At 57.0% G+C, this 21,994-nt stretch overlaps 1 protein-coding gene across 4 annotated transcripts in view; it reads left to right on the forward strand.

The window, feature by feature from the left end:
• ARHGAP39 (Rho GTPase activating protein 39) overlaps positions 1–21,994 on the forward strand; it is a 96,497-nt gene that overhangs the window by 49,212 nt on the left and 25,291 nt on the right. For all 4 annotated transcript variants that reach the window (XM_045074047.1, XM_045074048.1, XM_013049424.2 and 1 more), the window contains exons 3-4: positions 7,546–7,980; positions 21,515–21,598. In XM_045074047.1, the coding sequence (XP_044929982.1) occupies positions 7,546–7,980; positions 21,515–21,598 (519 nt within the window). The remainder of the gene's footprint in view (positions 1–7,545; positions 7,981–21,514; positions 21,599–21,994) is intronic.

The raw sequence follows: 21,994 nt of genomic DNA on the forward strand, positions 1-21,994 counted from the left end.
GCTCGTTTTCAGTGTCAGGTGTAAGAATCCAGGGCCAGATCCAGGATCATGAAGACACACCCTCGTGTGTTCTTCTCAGTTTTATAGGGGCAGCTCTTACATTTGGGCCTTTGATCCATATTGAGTTCACTCTCATAGGTGGTGTGAGGTAGGGGTCCAGCTCCCTTTCGCATGCGGACATGCAGCTGCAAAGACTGCCCTTTCCCCAGTCAGTGGGTCTGGCGCCCTTGTTGTAAGAATCTGGAGGGCAGAGAATGTGCTCGGTCACTCTCGTGTCCACCTGGTAGATTGCCCGGCATGTGTTTGACACTCATGAAGTTCTTCCAGAAAATACCTGAACACGTCGTTGTCTGAGGTGAACCTGTGCAAGACCTGACGAAGGCAAGAAGGGTTCTTCACGCTGACTTTGGTGCAGGCCACCCAGCACAGTGAGGGGCCGCGGGCCGCCCTCAGGTGTCTGTACCATAGTCTTAGCCCAGACCTCGTGTCCTCATGCCTCTGTCACCAAGCAGCTCCTTTTCACTGACTCCCCTCAGGTGCTGCTGCCACCGTGTCGCAGCGGCATCCCAGCCCCTCCTGGCAGCAGAGCCCCCCAGAGGCAGTTGGATCGGTCTCTTGTTACGTGCCCGGTGACTGAGCGTCCTGGCACTGTGCAGTCTGTCTGTCCGAGTGCTGCACGCAGACAGCATGAGCCCCAGTGGTGAGGTGCGTTTTCTCTAGTCTGCACAAAGTTCCTGTCCCCAGCGTGCTCGGGGAGGGTCTGGGTGTGGGAGGGGACCCAGGCCCAGGCCAGCTCTGCTGTGTCTCCTACCTCCTCTGTGTGGGGACCCACGTGCTGTGTGCGTTCTCTGCCCCCGGTGCCCCGAGGGTCTTGGTTCAATGCTGTACGCCAAGGGTGACCAGAACATTCTTCTGAAAAACCAGAGATTCTACCCACGCACACATAGGAGTGCGCCAGGAAGGGAACAGATGCTGTTCTCTGTTTAGAAAGAATGATCGCCGCTATATTCGCTTGAAAGTGCTTCTTTAGGGTTTAGAATGTTCAGCTCAGTGCTTTCTCAGCTTCTGTGCCAGAACAGCCCTTCCTTTGGTAGTGTCTGGACTTGGTTCTGGTCGAACCCAGTTCCGGGAGCCAGGATAGAGGGGCAGCAGAGCTGTGTGAGGAGGCGGGGTGCAGCCCCCCCGACCCCTGCTTAGGGCAGCTGCCTGTGGGTCAAGGCCATGTCTTGTTCATGCAGAGGGCGCTGGCGCTGAGCACTCGGCCGACCCTCTGTCCCCACCTCTAGCAGCATTTTGCCCACCTGGGGGCCTGTCCCTCTCCCGGCTTCTCGGGCCCCACCTTCCATCTCTTCTTGCTGGGTGTTAGCCCCTGGGGAACACCCAGCCTGACCTTGGGGCAGATGCTCGCCTGGCCTTCCAGAAGTCTCCGTCCTTGTTTCCTGTAGATCAGGTTGAGTGCGATCACGCTAGCCCTGCCCAGAGCGGCCCTGCCCAGAGCCATTCTTGTGCCTTCTCTTGCACTCGAGCAGGACCCACAGCTCCTGCCCTGGCCTCCAGGCCTCTGCCTCCAGGCACCTTCTTGGGACCCCCTGTCCTTCCCTTCTTTCTCTGCTTCAAGCAGAGAGCCCTTGGTCAGCCAGCCTGTCTTCGACACTTGCACAGGTCCCTTGCATGTTTTCCTGTCCTGTGGCCCCTGTGCATCAGCGAGGACTGGGTGTCGTCCGCTGGCACCCCGGTGTTTGCCGGCTAGGAGAGAGGGGGTCCCCGTGGAAGGGGCTCTGTGGGTGGAGGTGCAGGGGGCTGGCTGGGCTGTGAGGAGAGTGGCCAGATCAGGAGGCTGAGAGCGGGAGCTGAGAGTTTGCTGGGAGCGTGTGCCAGTCCTGCGACGGCTCAAGCGGGCGAGAGTTTCACAGGTCTTGAACTGGCTCCATCCTCGGCGAGGGGAATGGTCAGCTGGCCGCCGGCCGGGTGATCCGGGTAGGGAAGGCCGGGGGCTCGGTGCTATGTCAGGACACACCCCACGGCAGGGAAGAGGGCCGCCCCGTGCATCTGCGTCTGGGTGGGGAGGCAGGGTTGGCTCCGCTCGGTGCTGTGACCGTGGTGAAGCAGAGTGCCCCGTGAGCAGGAAGGTGATGTGATGGTCGTGGAGGCTGGTCCTGGGGGGGCAGTCCTGGAGATGAGGAGGGGACTCCTGACCTGCCTTCTGCAGGCGCTTGCTTGCTTTGCACTGTGACTTGTGGTCAGAAGCCGCATGTGACCTCAGGGGCCCCAGGGATGCCCACAGCTGGACAGCACCGCTGACAGGCCTGCTTCCTGGCCTCACCCTCTGCGACAGCCTCTGCTTCTCGGCCAGCCTTGCTCCCTCATGCTGTCTCGTCCCCTCGTCCCCAGGACCCCTGTTCTCCTTCCACGGGACCGTGGCTTGTGGCAGGTGGGGTTGCAGGCAGTCGCGGAGCCCCCATGGCCTCCCCCGAGAGCAGCCCGGTGTGACTGCGGCCCGGGAGAGGTGGGAAGGCTGCGGTGTGCAGAGGGAGTGGCTCGTCTGCGCACCATGTGCCGCTTCTCCCTGGGCCAGGTGCCCGGGGTGTCGTGGCTGGGGGCCGAGGCTCAGGCAGTGACAGCCTGAGAAGCAGAGGTTCCCTGAAGGGGTTTTGGGGTCCTGCAGGCCTGTGGAAGGGGCACCCGCCAGTCTCCCGCGGTGTGAAGCGATGGGAGCGTGGCCTCTGTGAGGCCGTGCGGAGAGGAGGCAAGAGGGCGAGGTGAGGCCTGGAAGCGCCGAGCATTCTGCCGCGTCCCGTGCACAGTTTGGTGAGGGCCGGGGTGGACCCTGCGAGCTTCTCTTCTCGCTATGGTGCCCACCCTCCCTCTTGTTGGGTTTCTTCCACTAATGCTTAGCAGTCCTGTCGCAGGCACAGAGAGGGACCTCAGAGGAGTTGGACCCTGAGGATAAACACATAAGGAAACGAACAGGACATCAGGAGTGAGACCCAAAAAATGCCAACATTGGAATTATCCGTGTTTAAAGGTCTATGAGGCAGGGCACCTGGCTGGCTCCAGTGGTGGAGTGTGTGGCTTCTCATCTCAAGGTTGTGAGTTCGAGCCCTGCATAAAAACTAAAATAAAATCTTGGGGCGCCTGGGTGGCTCAGTCATTCAGCGTTTACCTTCAGCTCAGGTCATGATCCCGTGCAGGGATCGAGCCTTGAGTTGGGCTCCCTGCACAGCGGGAAGCCTGCTTCTCCCTCTGCCCTCTGCTGCCCCCCCTGCTTGTGTGCTCTGTGTCTTTCTTTTTCCAATAAATAATTTTTTAAAAAATCTTAAAAACGATTATATAAAACAGACTGTGTTTCTACCTACCAGCACCGGTCAAAGAATTTATAAAGTCAACAATGCAAATATTGAACACCGCGAGGCAGGCTGGGGTGAGGGACAGAAGTGTTGCTGTGAACAGCTCCGGGGAGAGCAGGTTGGGGTCCTCTGGACAGTCAGATGCCCTCCTGGCACCCAGCGTCCTGCCACTGCAGGCTTCTGCTCCTCTGCTCGTGGGTCAGGCTGTGCACAGTGTGGTTGCGCAAGATGGTTCCAGATGGCAAAAACCTGTCAGCAGAATCGATCAGAGACGTGTGACCCAGGTGCCTGACTGGCTCTGTTGCTGGAGCATGAAACTCTTGATCTTGGGGTCATGAGTCTGAGCCTACTTGGGTGCAGAGGTTACACACATACACACACACAGACTAAGACAAACCAAAACAGAACACCGTGTCAGGGGTTTGCCCGGGCAGTGCTGGGGGCCAGCGGTTTGAGCGAGCAGACAGCAGCGGCGAGTGTCAGTAGCAAGTGAAAGAAACAAAACACACAAAAAGAATTAGTTTTATTGGGTAAATATATGATTAAAAAATAGACATACTTAAATGGATTTGTTTAGGTATCTTCCAAGACGGTAGAACTTTAACAACAAGGAAGCCGTTGCCTTCACAGTGAGGACAGTGGTGTCTTCAGGGCGAGCAGAGGTGTGTACTCCGATGCTGCCTTGTTTTATTTCTTGGTGTTGGCCACACCAGTGTTGGATCACAATTGCTCACATTAAACTGATTTCTAAGTTCTATACATTTCTCGGTATACGTTATAGTGCTTTTCTTTTTTTTTCCTTTTTCTTTTCTTTTTTTTTTTTTTTAGATTTTATTTATTTATTTGACAGAGGCACAGCGAGAGAGGGAACACACGCATGGGGGAGTGGGAGAGAGAGAAGCAGAGCCCAATCCCAGAACCCTGGGAATCATGACCTGAGCCGAAGGCAGAGGCTTAACCCACTGAGCCACCCAGGCGCCCCATGGTCTTGTCTTTTAAAAGCTTAAACATACCATTTACAACAGTGTGTGTGTGTGTGAAGCCTGGGAATAAGTCTGACAAAAGGTGTACACAGCCTTTAACAGCGACCTGGATGAGTGGGTGTGCCATGGTTTGGGTGGAGCGTGCGCGTGCGGCCCTCCTGGGGTAGACAGCAGAGCATGCAGGGAAGACTGAGGCCGGAGCGGCCAAGAAGCCCGTGAGGAGGAAGCCGAGTGGGACTCTGGAAAATGTGGGTCGTCCGCAGCTGTCCTGGGGAGGACGGCAGGGTGCTGGGCAGGTTCATACTGACCCGCGCAGCTGGTGGCTCGCTCAGACCTGGGTCTGTCGTGGACGGAGGGGTGCCGTGTGCAGACCGTCGTGAGAGGCCCAGTGACCTGCGTGAGGAAAATGAAATTTCATACAGTCAGCGAAGGGCCAGATACAGAAACGGCTTCAAGAGGAGGCAAAGCTATAAAGCCGTGAGAAGTCGATTTCAGAGAGGAGTTTTGACTTAGAAGTCGGGGAGAGTTTTTACACCAGGTACAAAGAGGAGAAATCAGGGAAGAAAAGCAAAGATGTAGGAGTTCAGCATTAAAATCTAGACTTTCCACCAAAAAAGCAGAAGGCACCATGAGGTGAAAACACATTGTGAAACTTGGAAAACAGGGAACGTGGGAAGGAGAAAAAGTATGGGTTTCCTGCTACCCGCACTGCGACTGGTCTGACGCGGGGAGCCCCGGGACAGGGTCCTGGCGAGGAGGCGCGGAGGGGGGGCAGGTCCTCAGTGGGAGAGGCCAGAGACGTCGCACAGGTGCCTGAAGCGGCTCCCCATGAGGCCCATCCTCACCATAGGGAGGGGGCCACGGCCGATGGTGGGGGTGCTGCCGTGGCCGCGGCCGCACACTCCTGCCAGGCTCGAGCACGGCGCCCTGAGCGGATCTCTGCCTGTGTCCTGTGGGCAGTAGCACCGTCGCTTTAACTGTTCTGTTCCCGTGAAGCTGTTTCTGTTCCAGGCTGAATGCTTCCCCCGTGCTGTGCGTGTTGAAGGTGCGTGGAGGCAGGGCCTTTGGGGGGACAAGATGTTGAGGGTGGAACCCCGTGATGGGACTGGCACCCCAGGAGAGCACGCCGCCCCGTCTGCTGTCTGTGCGAGGGCGCAGGGACAAGCATTGCCTGCTGTCGGAACAGTTCTCACCAGAACCCGGCCAGCACCTTGAACTCCCACATCCGGCTTCCGGACTGCAAACAAGAAACGTCTGTTGTTTATAAACTGCCCAGTCTGCCGTGTTCTGTTAGAGCAGCCTTGATGGCCTAAGACTGTTTCAAAACGAAAAGTTAAAACTTTGAAGGTGAAAGGGGGTAATCGGTAGTGTCCAGTGGCCCAGTTCCGTTGAGGACTAAGGAGTGCGGTTGTGGGGGCCCCCCCTGGCCCCCTCAGAGAGGTGGGGGTGTGGCCTGTGGGCCAGGCAGGTGGGGAGGGCCGGGGTGAGGAAAAGGTCGCTCTGTGCCCGGTCCCGGTGGAGTATGGGACAGGACTCACCTCGCCATCCGCTGGCTTCCTCCTAGCCCATGACCCCGACTCCCCCAGCCCCTCACTGCCTGGCACCCGCAGGACGGCTCTGCCAGCGTCCAGACGGCTGCTGTTTATCCTCGGGTCAGACAGAACAGGCCACACTGTGGCCTTGCCACCTTCCCTGCCTGCTCCTGGCTCCTCTTGGCTTCCCAGGCGAGGTCCGGCTGGGAGAGATGTCTGCTGACTCCTCCCCACGCTCTCACGCACCTGCTGCTCTAGAATATGCCTGCACCGCCTGGCCCTTCTCGGGGTCCGTGGGCCCGTAGGCAGGTCCCGCACCTCGTCCTGCCGTGCTCCCTTCTCTCCCTGTGCCCCCGTCTCCTGCACGCTCCACGGCTCCACATGCCACCACTGTCCCTCACCGCCTGCCCACACAGGGGCACCCTGTCCCACAGACTGGGGGCACGTGGTGTCCATCCACCTGGCCTTGTTGTGCTGTGCCGGGTGCCCACGTCCAGGTGCTGGCTGAGACAGACCCAGGACTCACCCAGCCCTCCTCACCAGCTTCTGGAAGCATCTGTTGACCCCGAAGGAGGCCCCAGAGCCTCCGACTGCTCGGAGCAGACAGCAAGTGATGTCCTTCTCCCTCCAGCGCGGGGCATCTGGCCTTGAACAGGTCGGCTCTCGGAGGCCAGTGCTGTGATGCTGACGGGCGTGCCCATCACGCGGTTCCCGAACAGTAGAAGAGCTGACAGACACAGAGCCCCCACACTGCACAGCCGTCTGCGGCATTTCAAGGGTTGTTCTTATGCGGAAACTTGGGAGCAGAATAAAAATATGCTACATGTCAGCCAGACACACCCTGATATCAGATATATTGACATTAAAAGTGGCTCGTTCTGAATAGCTGTAGTTTTCATTACGGAATGGTGGGATGAGGTGCCTGAGTGATGTGGTTGGTTGGGCGTTGGGTCATGGTCTCAGGGTCATGAGATCCAGCCCTGCGTGGGGCTCTACGCTCCACGGGGAACCTGCTTGGGATTCTCCGTCTGCCCTTCTTGTCCACTCAGGCTCTCTCTGTATCTCTCTCTAAAATAAATGAATAAAATCTTCAAAAGCAAACAAACAGTGTCCTTAAGGTGGGGGACGCTCTGGGAGCCCCAGGGAGAAGTCACAAGTCACACCCCAGCCCGGCCGGGCTTCTCAGCTGGGCCCGGTGTAAAGACGGGGCGTCCATTCCTGCTGCAGGTGGACGGCCAGTGGTGGCCCGTGGTGGCCAGGCCAACTGAGAGCAGCCAGGGCCCCCTGCCGGACGCAGCCAAGCTGTGTGCAGTTCCTCTGAGGACAGGGAGCTAGAGCCTTGGAGGCCAGCGGGGAGGTGCTTGGCCAAGTGTCCATGGCAAGCTCCCGGTCAATAACAAGCTTCTGGAGGGTCGGGGATGGGGCTTCAGTCTGGCTTGGTGCTCTGGTGTTAGGGACGGCAGATGGGGGACAGGGTCTACAAACACTGCCCTCCGCAAGGAGGGGGCCTGCACAGCAGCTGGGGCACGCCAGGCACAGCACGTGGCGGACAGGCCCGGTGCCCCGGGGTGGGCAGTGGGCCGGCGGTTGGAGGCAGCCCCCTTGTCCGGGCCAGGCTGCGGGAGCCCCTCGTTCCTGAGGCCGGCGCCCGAGCCTGCTGACGCTTCTCTTGCTCTTTCTCAGGCTGGAGTGGGTGGAGATCATCGAGCCGCGCACCCGTGAGCGCATGTACGCCAACCTGGTCACCGGCGAGTGCGTGTGGGACCCGCCGGCCGGCGTCCGCATCAAGCGCACCAGCGAGAACCAGTGGTGGGAGCTGTTTGACCCCAACACGTCCCGCTTCTACTACTACAACGCCAGCACCCAGCGCACCGTGTGGCACCGGCCGCAGGACTGCGACATCATCCCCCTCGCCAAGCTGCAGACCCTGAAGCAGAACACCGAGTCCCCCCGCGCCTCGGCGGAGAACAGCCCCGGGAGGGCCAGCAGCGTCAGCCGTGAGGGCAGTACCAGCTCGTCCCTGGAGCCTGAGCTGGACGCTGGCGAGAAGGCTCAGGAACCTGTGGGGAGGGCCAGCCGGCAGGCTGCCTTTGGGGCTCTGAAGGAGGAGAGCGGCAGGTGAGGCGGGCAGGTGAGGGGGCGGGCGGGCATGCGGGCCGGAGGGGGCAGAGGTTGCGGCGACCCTCATGCCCGCAGTTGCCTGTGCTGGCTCCCACCCTTGCCCTCCAGATGCCCTCGCTGCCGTTTGGCAAGAGCGTGTGTTGGTGATAAAGGGAGGCGGGAGCTGCCCGCTGCTGGGCGGCCTCAGGGCTCTCCTCTCCCAGGCAGGGCTGTTGGGAGGCACCTGGGGCGGGAGGTTTTCTGGCTGTGACCATGAAATCACTTGGTTCTGTCCACTCTGGGGGCATGGATGTGGGGTTAGGACCCACTGGACGCAGACCCCCGGAAGCACCGTGTACCCCAGTGCCCACACCTGGCTGGCTCGGCTCTGGGCCCAGCGTTCAGGGAGCCCAGTCCAGCAGGATCGGCTGGTCAGGAAGGTGCTAGGACAGTATGCCCTGGGGACAGGAGGTGACAAGAAGCCAGGGAGCATGGAGGGACACGAATAATTGGCCTCGGAGGCCAGGCAGGGTGGTAAGGATGGGGTGTGAGTGGAGATGCTGGATTTCACTCGGGAACAGTGGGAACCACAAAGTGATCTAACCTGGTTGATGCTGCAGGTCCCTTTCCCTCCTGTGAAGGGGGCGCCCGAGGGGCCCAGGATGGAAACGGGTGGTTGGCACCATCGGTGGGAGCTGGACCCCGCTGTTCTGCGTGGAACAGTTGGATGGGCATACTGGCAGGTTTGGGGTGCTGTGGGGGCTGGACAGCCGGCTGTGGTGCTCCTGAGTGGGATGAGGAAGGTGGGGCCCATCCATGGGTCGGATCAGTGGGAATGCTGGCACTGGGGAGGCAGAAATCTTCTTTCCTCCTGGGATTCTTCTGGCTGGGTTTGGAATTAAAATGACATAAGTCAGATTAACAGGAGGAAGAAAACAGTTTTATTTCATGCATAGAAGTCCAGTAATGAAATTGAGACCCCAGGAAATGGCCAACACAGGTAGTTTTTATATTTTTTAGACAAGGAGACAGTGAATTAGTGAGGAATCGTCAGGATAAAGAGAGCAGACCTTTGGGAGCTTTATTTAGGAGGAACTCTGCGCAGAGTCTGGACTGAGGTGATGTCCGCCTCGCTCCGTGAGGAAGCACCTACCTCTGGTGAGAAGGGAGGCTTTTTTCTTTTTTAAAGATTTTTATTTATTTATTTAACTGACAGAGATGGCAGGGGAGGGAGCACAAGCCCGGGCAGCCGCGGAGGGAGAAGCAGGCCCCCTGCTGAGCAGAGCCCAATGCGGGACTCGATCCCAGGACCCCGGGAGCATGACCTGAGCCGAAGGCAGATGCTTGATGACTGAGGCCCCCAGGTGCCCAAGAAGTGTGTCTTTTTACCGCCCCTCCAGGGAGGGTGTTCTCCACGTGGAAGGGTTACTTCAGCTTTCGGGGGACAGAGCGGGGTCTGACCTTGCTTCCGTGCAAAATAATCAGTTTGCTGTGGTGACATATCTTGGGGCGGCCTGCCCTGGCCCCTACCTTGGACTCTCCCCAGAGGTCAGAAGCCAAAGAGGCGGTGGCTGGGTGGGCCTAAGGAGGCGCTGGGGGGGTCGCCTCCGGAAAGTGGCACTTCCCCTGGTGAGGTTGAGGAGCTCCTGGGGTGAGCACCCAGGAGAAAGCAAATGGGTGTGGGCTCTGCCTCTGGTTCCCTGTGGGACCCCCGCTGTGCCCCCGCCCATCCGCCCTCCCGCACTCCCGCTGTAGGTCAGCTTCCGCAGCCTCTGGGCTCAGCGCACAGAGTCTCCGTTTCATCGGGGTGTGAGGATTTTGAATTTTTTATCCTATTGGTTGCTGACTCATCTCTGTAATTAGGTGGAGAGATTGGATTCTTTTTAGGGTTCTGTAGGCAGATGTGTCTGTCGCCCCCTCTCTCTGGCGGCCCTTCTCTGCTCTGTGCTGTGCTGTCCGGGGCGGGACTGTCCTCTTCTGGAGCCTCGCATGTTCTGTGGGGATGTGGGGTTACTGCATCAGCTCCGGGTAAGGATTTCCAGCACAAGTCCTGTTTGGATTGGGGTTAGAATTGTGCTGAGTTTATGGGTCAGCTCAGGGGAAAGGGGCATCTCTGTTACGTTGTCTTTTCCCACGATAAGATGGTGTGCGTTAGCACTTCTCTCTGCAAAGGACTTGCGTCTATTTTTTTTAAAGATTTTATTTATTTATTTGACAGAGATCACAAGTAGGCAGAGAGGCAGGCAGGTGGGGGGCGGGGGAGGTAGGCTTCCGGCTGAGCAGAGAGCCCGATGTGGGGCTCGATCCCAGGACCCTGAGGTCATGACCTGAGCCGAAAGCAGCGGCTTTAACCCACTGAGCCACCCAGGCGCCCCTGTATCTACTTTCTATCCCTTCCTAAAGTCTGGTCTTCTGATCTTTCCTGTTAACATGCAGGTCGGCTCGTATGTTTCAGTCTTGTTTCTGCCGCGTTTGCTGGGCTCCTGCGGTTCTAGCCCCAGTGCCTGGCCTTGCCCCAGGGCTGAGCCTGCGTGCCTGCTGTCCTGATGATGTGGTGACATTGTCGGGCACAGGAAGTACCCCCTTCTGTTGTCAGGCTTTTGTGAATGGATGTACTGTTTTATCAAGTATATTTGCTAAGTCTACTGATACTGGTGTTGGTTGGCCTGTGACCCCCCGAGATCGGCTGAAGTCCTAACCCCAGGAGCTCAGCATGGGAGCTTACTTGGAAATAGGGCTCTTGCAGATATGATGAGTGAGGTTACATCAGAGAGGGTGAGCCTTAACCAGGTAGGACGAATGTCCTCATAAGAACAGAGACACAAGGAGAAGACCGATGACCACAGAGGCAGAGACCGAGCGATGTGTCCACAAGCCCTGGGACGCCCAGGACTGCCAGCTCCACCAGCCGCTGGAGAAAGGCCTGGGACAGTTGTCCCCCAGAGCCTCCAGAAGGAGCCAGCCCCGCCCACAGCTGGAGCTTGGACTTCTGGCCTCTGGAGGAGGGACATTCCTGCAATTGGCATTCAATTCTGTGTTCCTTGCATTCCTAAAATACTTGTTCTGTGTACTTTTCAAAATAGAGATTGCTAACTTTTTTTTTAATATTTTATTTGAGAGTGAGGGAGGGGCAGGGAAGGGGGAGAGAGCAGGTGCACGCACACACATGGGGGAGGGGCAGGGGCAGAGCGAGAAGCAGGCTCCCCGCTGAGCAGGGGGCCCAGTGTGAGACTCGACAGGACCTGAGCTGAAACCGAGAGTCTGACACCCAACTGACTGAGCCACCCAGGCACCCCAAATATTTTCTGGTTTTAATTATGGTTTCTTCTTTGACTGATTTGTAACTTACAAATGTCCTAATTTCTAAAACTATGGGTTATTTTTCATTCTTGTTCTTCATTGCCAACGTAATTTCATTTTGGTCAGAAAACATGGGGAGGGGGCTTTTGTTAGTATTATTTTTGAGATTTGCTTTGTGGCTTAAATCCTGAATTTTGTAAATGGTCTTCTGAATATTTAAAAAATAATTTCTTACCCCTGTTTGTTAGGTCTAAGGTTCTCTGTGTTTTGGTAAGGTCAGATCTGTTGTTATCAGTCAAGTTTCTTACTGATTTTTTGTCTGCCTGGTGTGTCACTTCTGAAGGGGTTGAGTCTCCTGGGTTGCTAGGATTCATCTGTTTCTCCTTTTCATCTGTCCGGCACTTCTGCTTGTATTGGAGCTGTGGGTTGGTCCTGCGTGAATTTGGGACTGTTAGGTTTTCTTTGGGAATTAACCGCTTTTGTCGTCAAGTAGTTGTTCTGTTTCCCCTCTCGTTGCCTTGAAGTCAGATTGATATCACGTAACACTGCTGCTTTGACCTCTGAACATGTCTCCCCAAACTACAGTCCTTTCCTTATACTTTGGGTGTGTTTCTTATAAATAATTGATAGCTGTTGGGTTTACTGGTGGCCAGTTTTGGCCACCTGTCTCTGGGTTGGCAGGACACTTGCTGTTCTGTCTCCTTAGCTCACTGACCCAGCAAAGGGATTGGTTGATGGATTCGGTGTCCTTTGAGGCACACAGTCTTCTCTGTGGCCCTCTCCCGCGGTTGTCCTCAGGCTGCTCATACTCCATGCACCTGGCGTATGTCTTGCGGTCCACGTGTGCTCTCATCGTGTGTGGGTCCTCAGTTGGGGTGCTGCCCTTCCGACTGTGGGGTGGCCCTGCAGCTCCACCACCGGGGGTCTGGGTGAGGGTCCTGGGGTCTGTGCTGCTGCCACAGGATCCCAGCACCGGGCTTTACTGGGGGGGGAGGTCTTTCCGGCCCACTCGTTTTCATTTCTTCTTTGCCTCTGAGGCTCATTCTCTCTTCATGAGCGCGTTCACCATTTGTTGCTTAGTTTGGGATCATTTTCCCCCTGGAGCTGCTGGTTTACTTTCTGGGTAGTTGGCAGGAGTTCCTTGTATGTTGCTAATATCAATTGCTCATTGATCCTCGTAGGTGTTACGGGCGTCCTGTCCTCTGCCACCTGACTGCTTACTGGGTCCTTTGTCCTTGGTTTTCATGCAGCCTCGTTGATCAGTCTTTTGTCCTTGTGGTTTATGCATTTAATATTTTAAATAGAAAGTTCTTCCTGGCCGACACCCGTTCCCTTGCATGTCCCGCCTTCACCTTACAGTTTTTTGTTTTGTTTGGTTTTGTTTAAATATATTTATTTGACAGACAGAGATCACAAGCAGGCAGAGAGAGAGGAGGAAGCAGGCTCCCCGCTGAGCAGAGAGTCCCACGCAGGGCTCGACCCCAGGACCCTGAGATCATGACCCGAGCCGAAGGCAGAGGCTTACCCCACTGAGCCCCCCAGGCGCCCCTGCCTCACAGTTTTATTGTCACACTGAAGCCTGAATCTGTCTGGGGCTCCTTTCCTGGGGCGCTAGGAAGGACTCGCTCTTCATCTTCTAAACTGTCCCCTCCGCCCTGGCCATGCTGGTGCCCGCGTGTCTGCTCGCAGCGGCCCGGCCCCGGAGCCCTGCCGTCTCCGGGGTCGCGGGCCGCCCTCCATCCGGGAGACGCTGCGGGAGGTCCAGGCGGCGTTCCCAGGGGACCCTGACTTGGGTTTTGGGGAGCGCCCACCCTGCCGGGCCGCTGGTGCCCTGAGAGTGCGGGTCGCGCCAGGCGTGTGCGGTCGTCAGTCCCCAGCCCTGGTGTTCCTAGTCGCGGAGCCAGCGCAAGTGGCCCGCAGCCGCCGGGGTCCGACGTGGAGACGCGCCCCGCAGAGCAGTGACGCGGGGCGGAAGTGCGGATCAGAAGTGCGGGGCGGAAGTGCGGATCAGAAGTGCGGGGCGGAAGAGCAGAGCGGAAGTGCGGATCAGAAGTGCGGGGCGGAAGTGCGGATCAGAAGTGCGGGGCGGAAGTGCGGGGCGGAAGTGTGGGGCTGCGTCGGCGTCCCGGGAGCGCAGACCGAGCCGGAGCTGCGTCTCCCCGCAGGACAGCAGCGCGCGGGGCTCCCCTCGGCGCCTCGGGTCGCGGTCCCGCCTGCGGCCCGGCCTCCTTCCTCCGCTCGCGAGCAGCTCCGCGCGGGGCTCTCCGCGGCGCCGGGGCGAGGACGGGGACCCGGCCGGGGCTGAGACGCCGTCCGCGGCGGGAGGCTCGCGGCCCGGCCCCGGCGACCCCCCTGCGCGCCCGGCGCTCCTCGGGCGGCGCTCGGGGGGGCGGGTCCGCGCGGCCGGCCGGGGGGCTTCCCGGGTCCGCGCGGCGCCGCTCGGCGAAGGGGCCCCTTTTCCTCCCGAAAACGGCGCTCGCGGCGGCTGTTACGGTTTTGCTGCGGAGTCGGCTCGGTCGGATGCAGACGCCCCAGGTTCTTGGGAGGTGGTGACGCGGCCTCGCTCCCTCCCGCCTTTCCGCCGGGCTTTAGGCTTTGACTGACTTTCTGCCTCTCCTCGCGGCCGGGGAGCGGCGGGTCCGGCCAGGCTGAGTCGGTCGCCAGGCCGCGTGTCCTGTGCTTCGCGTTCGGGGCCGGGCGGACCTCCTTCCGCGGCCCCTCACCCCGCGCTGTGTCGCGCTCCTCGGGGCGGGGGTCCGGCCGTCGGGGCCGCGCCCGGCGACGCTCCTGAGACGGAGCGCGTGTCGCACGCTCGTGGGTCGTCGCCGCCTCCGGTGCCCGGCGCCCCTCGGGTCTGCGCGGTGTCGGGGCCGGACGCCCCGGGCCCGAGCCCTCGCGGGACGACGCCGGCCGTGCGCGTGTGCGGCAGCCGCGTCGCTCCTGCTCCTGAGGAAGGACGTCTGCCCGCCGCGGCCAGCGCGTGTGTGCGGCGCCGCGGGCCCTGGCGGTCGGGCGGGCCCTGGCGGACGGGCGTCCCCGCGCGGCCGCCCTCCTGGGCCTCGACCGCGCTGCCCGGCGCCGGTTCTCCCCTCGCTGCGCCCGCGAGACCGTCCCCGGCGGCCGACGGTGCCCGCGTCTCCCGCACGTGGTCGCCGTGTTCCTCCCTCGGGCTGTCGGGGGCTTCCGCAGCTCCGAGGCCGTAGGGCTGGGTTAGGGCTGCGGCTGGGGTCCGTCGAGGCCTTTCTCACGGTCTCCGGTCCGTCCGGCCGGGGCTGGTCGCGCCGAGCAGGCCGCGGCTCTCGGAGGCGCTCGGATGCTCCTCCTTCCTTTCCCCGCGTCTCCGCGGACCCGGCGCGCTGCGCCCCGAGCTTGCCCCGTCCCCCGAGGCTCCGGCCGCAGGCGCTTCCCGCGTCCGTCGTCCCGGCTCAACGCGGTCAGTCTTTTTGCTTCGCTTCGGGGCGCCCGCGTCCGGCCCTAGCAACGCGCTGCTCCCGGCAGCGCCTCCACCACCTGCCCGCGCTGGGCCGGCCTCCGGCGGGTCTTCTCTCCGCGCGCACCGCACTCGCCGCGGGGCCTGCGTCCTGGGAGGCCGCGCGGGCGCTCGGAGGCGGCGGCTCCTGCAGGAGCGGGTGGGCGCGGCCGCAGGAGGGAGGCCTGGCCGGGCCGGGGCACAGCAGGACGCCGGTGCGGCGGCTCGGGGTGGGGGTCGGGGGGTCCGAGGGAGCCGCCCCGTCTGCTGAGGCTGGTGGCCCGACTCTGTGGCTTTGGTCTTTGGACGTCGTCCCCCTGGCCGCGCCGGCCGGTCCGGGAGCCGCGTTCGGAGGGCATCGACCGGTTCTCGCCGACTCTCCTCTGGGTAGTTGCCTCGTCGCGAGCCTCGACCCTGCAGATGACGAACCGCCTCAGGTGAGGGGGAGCCCCTCGTGCGCCACAGGGTGGGTTTCCGAACAGGGTCGTTTCTCCTGCGCCGGCTCTTGCGTGAGGCCTGCGAGTCCCGCCAGACTGTGCTGCGATCGATCGTGGAGGTTGTGTCCGATGCAGATGCGGGAACGCCATCTCCTGCTCGTCCTGACGTTTGGCAGCGGGGGACACCGGTGAGGAAGCCGGCGCCACCTGGACTCAGACGCTGGTTGTCACCAAATGAGACTTTCGCGATGTCAGTTTCACATAAAAGTGATGTTTGCCTTATAGTGTTAGCTTGAGTTCATTAAGAAACACAAAATCTGGGGCGCCTGGGTGGCTCAGTGGGTTGAGCCTCTGCCTTCGGCTCAGGTCATGGTCTCAGGGTCCTGGGATCCGAGCCTGGCATGGGGGGGTCTCTGCTCACTGGGGAGTCTACTCCCCCCCCACGCCCCACCCCCCACCCCGCCACCTCTCTGCCTGCCACTCTGCCTACTTGGGATCTCTGTCTGTCAAATAAATAAATAAAATCTTAAAAAAAAAAATAGAAAATCTGTCTCAGCACAGAGTTTGAGAAGAGTTTCTGCCGTGGAGCCGCCCCTGGTGGGCAGGTCAGGATGTTCGGCTTCTGCTTTTGGCAGAGTCCAGGAGAGCACATGAAGCTTGCAGTGGGCACCACTGTGCGGGCCCAGAGGGTCCCCAGAGCACCCCCACGGGACTGCACACCGAGCAGCCATGGCCCCTCAGCTCCGTTCGCACAGGCTCTGTGAGCGCTGTGGCTGAGCCTTCCCGGCTGCACCACCAGCCTGGTCACCGCCTGCGGTGCGTCTTCAGGTCGGACGGAAGGAGGCATCTCCTCGGCTCCTGGGAGACTGTCTCAGCTGTGGTGGTTCCTCCATCACAGCCTTTGTTACGTTTAAGACTTACTTATTTGAGAGGCAGGAGCAGAACGAGAGGGAGAGTCTTTCCCAGCATGGAGGCTAGTTCCTCTGTCGCTTCCCACTGCCCACCGACTCCTTTGTGAAGGCAAGGGAGTGTCGGTAGCGCCCAGACACCACCAAGAGCCCAAGAAACCCTCGTGAGTCCCGGGCTCCTGCTATAGCTGACTGTCCGCAGCTCTGGAAGCAGCTGTCCTTGCTGAAAGGCGGACAGTCTCCAGCAGGTTTCTGTCCTCTGCTGCAGTCAGCACTTAAGTTAACCGATCACTGGGGGCGCCTGGGCGGCTCAGTCCTTAAGCCTCTGCCTTCAGCTCAGGTCATGATCCCAGCATCCTGGGATCCAGTCCCACATCGGGCTCCCTGCTCAGCGAGGAGCCTGCTTCTCCCTCTCCCACTCCCCCTGCTTGTGTTCCCATTCTCTCGGTCTCTGTCAGATAAATGAATAAAATCTTTAAAAATAATAATTTAACCAGTCACCAGTGAACAGTTTTCCTTGTCTAGCTAATGAATGAGCCACTTGGAAACTGACTTGTTGTAAGAGTCGTTCTCGTTTTGTGAAGTAGTTCTGCTGTGATGAGATTTCCATTCCAGTGTCTGTTTAAACTTCCAACTGTTGCCCGAGTTGGGGTGTTGTGAGCAGTTGGTCTGGCAGTGCCGACGGGGACAGGGAGGTTACAGGCAGGGCCAGCTTCTCTCACTGCGGTGGTGTGGGCGCGCACACGTAGTAAACATGTAACAAACAGGGCACCTGGGTGGCCCCCTTGGCCTCCTGGTTTCAGCTCGGGCCATGACCTCAGTGGTAAGATCAAGCCCCACATCGAGCTCTGCATTCAGTGCAGACACTGGTTATGACTCTGTCCCCCGGGGGCACCTGGGGGGCTTCAGTTGAGCATCTGCCTTCAGCTCAGATCATGATCCCGAGGTCCTGGGGTCCAGCCCTGCATAGGGCTCTCTGCTCAGCGGAGGGTCCGCTTCTCCCTCTGCTTGTGCGCTCTCTCTCGAACAAATAAATAAAAATCTTAAAAAAAGAAAGAAAGCAAAGACTCTCTCTTTCTGCCCCCTGCCTTTCAAATAAATAAATCTTTAAAAAAAAAACATAACAAAGGCTGTTGAAGATGGTGATGTGCGACACCCTCAACCCTGTGGGGTTACAGCTACGTCTCTGCCCTTTGTGCTCTGCTGAGCCCCAGCACCAAGCGCTCGGAGCCCCACTTTTGGCCTCTGGCGGGGTGACTTGACTCTGCTGTTACTATGCAAAAGCAGCCACAGACAACACAGAAACCAGTGAGTGGGGCTGGGTTCCTGTAACCTGTTACTTATGGACACTGAAATTTAAATTAGCTCTTGTAATTTTTACATTTTGCTAGCAATTTTTTTTTTTTTTAGATATAAAAGCCATTCTTAGCCCACAAACTAGGCAGCGGATTGCTCTTGGCTCAGGGGCTGTAGCTTGGCAGGCTTTCCATGTGGCCCACCCAGAGGGCCCCGTGTGATCTGTCCCCAGCGCCCCTTTGTACCCTCACTCAGAGCTCACTGCACCTTAGCACCGAGGCCGCGTTTCTGTCCTGCGGGGTGCCAGGCTTATCCCTCTTGAGGTCCCTCTCCCTAGTTTCCTGCCCTCTCAGAGAGCTGTTCCCGGCCTCCCTCCTTGGGTTTGCTCCCTGTCTGGCTCCTGCCGCTTCCTGAAACTCTGGGTCGTTCCCTGTGGGCCACGCACCAAGTGGGAGCTCTGGCGGCAGAAGTGTGTCTGCCTCACCTGCCTCGTCTCCCTGCCCCCAGCCCAGACCTAGCATGGAGTGGGTGCTTCCCTGGCTTAGCAGCAGTCTGGAGGAGAGGTGACAGCCCTAGACACTGGTGGCTGGAATTGGAAACAGAGAGGGAAGTGTCAGGGCCCAGGGGTCTGTGACAGCACAAAATTTAAAAGGAGTATCTCCAGGCGGCCAAAGTGGCAGCCTGATGGTGGAAAAACTGCTGGTTTTAGCTTTGAAGAATGAACCATGTACCAGCCTGGCCCGGGCACATGTGACAAAGCCCCTGTGAGCACAGGGAACGGGCGGGGTTGTCGCTGCATCTCTGGCCAACAGTCAGGTGCTCCCGGATCTGCAGGACCCCTGTCGGCTGCTGGCGGCCCACCAGGAGGAGAAGGGATGCACCAGCTGATGAAAATGTACATGCAGGTGGCGTACAGCCGCGTTTGCGTGATACATCATTTTTCATGTTTCTAGCTGTTTGTTCTGTAGCATGATTATGTGTTACAAAAACACCAGCAGCCACTGTTAACATTAGCCATTCATTCATTCAGCTTTTAAAATAACTTTTGTATTAGCGAAGCAATGCACATTAGTTGTACTTTCTAGTACATATAGTTTGACAGAAGAAAAATTTTAAAACCCACTGAATGCTCTCTCTCAGTTCTCTGGCATTTACCTTTGCAGTTCTGAAACTACTACAGCAGGGGTGCCTGGGTGGCTCAGTAGTTAAGCGTCTGCCTTCAGCTCAGGTCCTGATCCCAGGGTCCTGGGGTCGAGCCCGGTATCAGACTCCTTGCTCAGGGGGAGCCTGCTTCTCCCTCTGCTTGCGCTCTCCCCCACCCAAATAAATAAAATCTTTTTTTTTTTTTAAGATTTTATTTATTTATTTGACAGAGATCGCAAGTAGGCAGAGAAACAGGCAGAGAGATAGAGGAGGAAGCAGGCTCCTCACTGAGCAGAGAGCCCGATGCGGGGCTGGATCCCAGAACCCTGAGATCATGACCCAAGCTGAAGGCAGAGGCTTTAACCCACTGAGCCACCCAGGTGCCCCAATAAAATCTTTTAAAAAAAAAATTAAATACTATAACAGTATTTCCACAAACATTCTGTTTCTCAGTATGAACAATACTGAGAATACGAGCTCCCATTGCTGGACACGTTTGTTTCTAGTGTACATGTGAAGTATCTAATGGTAAAAATTATCTCTCCCATTATAATTTCTGAACTTGTTCTGAGTTATTTTTACTTGTTTATTTTTTGGGGTTAACTTTCCAAACACTCTGAGTTCTAAAAACATTCCTTCCTATTGGAAATGTTATTAAAATGACATTAAGTGTATTAACCAATTTTTTTTAAGATTTTATTTATTTATTTGACAGACAGAGATCACAAGCAGGCAGAGAGGCAGGCAGAGAGAGAGGAGGAAGCAGGCTCCCTGCTGAGCAGAGAGCCCGATGCAGAACTCAATCCCAGGACCCCGAGATCATGACCCGAGCTAAAGGCAGCGGCTCAACCCACTGAGCCACCCAGGCACCCCAACCAATTTTAAAGTTATATCTTCATAATTATTGAGTTTTCCTGTGCAAGGAACCTTGTATGTATTCTGGTTCCTCTGTGTACCTTAATAGAAAATTTATAGTTTTTTGTTTGCTTTTTAAGATTTTATTTGTTTATTTGACAGGTAGAGATCACAAGTAGGCAGAGAGGCAGGCAGAGAAGCAGGGGGAAGCAGGCTCCCTGCCAAGCAGAGAGCCCGATGTGGGACTCGATCCCAGGACCCTGAGATCATGACCTGAGCCGAAGACAGAGGCTCAACCCACTGAGCCACCCAGGGGCCCCAAAATTTATAGTTTTATTCATACTGATCTAATGTACTCCTTTTTATTTATTTTAAGATTTTTTTTTTTTTAAGATTATTTATTTGTCAGAGAGAGCAGTGGGCAGATCAGGCAGAGGGAGAAGCAGGCTCCCTGCTCAGCAGGGAGCCCCAGGCAGGGCTTGAACCTAGGATCCTAGGATCCCAGGATCATGACCTGAGCCTAAGGCAGACACTTAACGACTGAGCCACCCAGGCGCCTCCAATGTACTCCTTTTTAACTTGGGCCTGGGATTTTGTGATATGTCTGGGGTTATTGCTGTGATGAAGGTGCGCTCTGTTCTAGAAGTTTCTGCGAATACACAGAAGAGCTGTTGGTCTTCTCTATCACACAAGTGATAAATTACAAGTCTCCGTAATACCTTCAGTAGCTGCTCCGTTGATTCCTTTACTTTCTCTAGGGTCACAACTAATGACAGTTTTGTCTCTTTCAAATATTTAAATCTCTTTCCTTTTTTGTCTTACTGCATTGACTAGCATTTCCAAAATTATGACATACAGTGGTGAGAGTAGGTGTTCTCTCATTCTGACTTTATGCGTATGCTTTCAGCCTTTTACTACTAAAATTGTGAAGGCCTTGAATTTCATGTGGGTATTCTTGATTGAGTTAAGTAAATTTTCTTTTACTTCTGAATTACTGAGAGTTTTTGTTTTTTTTTTAATATTTTATTTATTTATTTGACAGAGATCACAAGTAGGCAGAGAGGCAGGCAGAGAGAAGCGGGGCGGGGGGGGGGAGCAGGCTCCCTGCTGAGCAGAGAGCCCAATGCAGGGCTCGATCCCAGGACCCTGGGATCATGACCTGAGCCGAAGGCAGAGGCTCTAACCCACTGAGCCACCCAGGCACCCCGTTACTGAGTTTTTAAATCCTAGACATTAATTTGATCACGTCTTTGAACATCTGCCAAGATAATCAAGATAATCACCCACTAATGTATTTCCCAGATAGTTCTTTTGAGAGAAAGAACAGGGGGACAGGCATAGGGAGAGGGAGAGCCTCAAGGAGACTCCCCCTTGAGTGTGGAGCCTGACGTGGGGCTCGATCCCAGGACCCTGAGATCATGACCTGAGCCGAAATCAAGAGCTGGATGTTCAACTGACTGTGCCACCCAGGCGCACACCCCCTCCTATCCCCACTGTGAGAGTATTTCTAACACTGCTTCCTTCTCAGGTCATCTGATCAAAGTCATGGAGGTTTTTTTTGTTGTTGTTATTGTTTAAAGCTTTTATTTATTTGACAGAGAGAGACACAGCAAGAGAGGGAGCACAAGCAGAAGGAGTGGGAGAGAGAGAAGCAGGTTTCCCAGCGGGCAGGGAGTCCAATGCAGGGCTCAATCCCAGGACCCTAGGATTATGGCCTGAGCTGAAGGCAGATGCTTAATGACTGAGCCACCCAACCACCCCTAAAGTCATGGTTCTTGCTAATCCACCAGTATGGCCTTAGAGTAGAATCCCCAGTTCCAAGTCATGTGAGCTCCTAAAATTCAGGATGGGACAGTCAGTGTCTTTGCCTGTCCCCCAGGCTGTCCCTGCTGGAGGGCAGGTGGGTCTCCAGTCCATTTTGTCAAGGCCATGTGCAGTGAGGCAGGCTTAGGGTAGAGGAAGTAACCCTTTGACCTGATGAAGGGGATAGCTTTGTGGGCTGGACACTGGGGTATTTTCCTGAAAAACTAAAAGAATGACACTTACATACTTAGAAGTGAAAGGCTGGTTGTTTTGAATGTACCATGTTTTTTTAAGTTATTTCACTTATGCTCATGTCTTCATTTCATTTTCCTGTGTTCCAGCTCTTCCCCACCAGGAGTGTTCCTCGAGAAGGACTATGAGATTTACCGGGATTATAATGCGGACGGCCAGCTTCTTCACTACAGGTAGAACCCAGTGGCTCACACTTGGTCCTGTCTCCTGACCGGAGGGTGGTTTTCCTGGCAACTCAGGGGATGCTGGAGAAGAGTCTGGCTCTAGAGTCAGAAAGCATGTGAGGTCCCGTACAGGTCAGAGAGACATGAGGGGAGGCTATGGGGCTACCAGCACCTGGGCAGAGGCCTTTTGGAGTGGTCCCCAGGTTCACGTGGCAGCTCTCAGGAAGGTGGAAGAAGCTTGTCACCACCCAAATGGGGAGCCATGGAGCCATTGCCCCTAACAGGGCTGAGTCCCCGGGGGACTCCTCCGCACAAATTCTCCCCTCGAGCTCCAGGCCTGAGCAGAGCGCTTCCTGGGTGAAGTTGGGAAGGTTGGTATTCATCATAAGGAGGGAAGTGGACGTT

Source organism: Mustela putorius, unplaced genomic scaffold (genome assembly GCF_011764305.1).
Source record: "Mustela putorius furo isolate JIRA1106 unplaced genomic scaffold, ASM1176430v1.1 tig00537303_pilon_pilon_pilon, whole genome shotgun sequence".
Classification (NCBI taxonomy): Eukaryota; Metazoa; Chordata; class Mammalia; order Carnivora; family Mustelidae; genus Mustela; species Mustela putorius.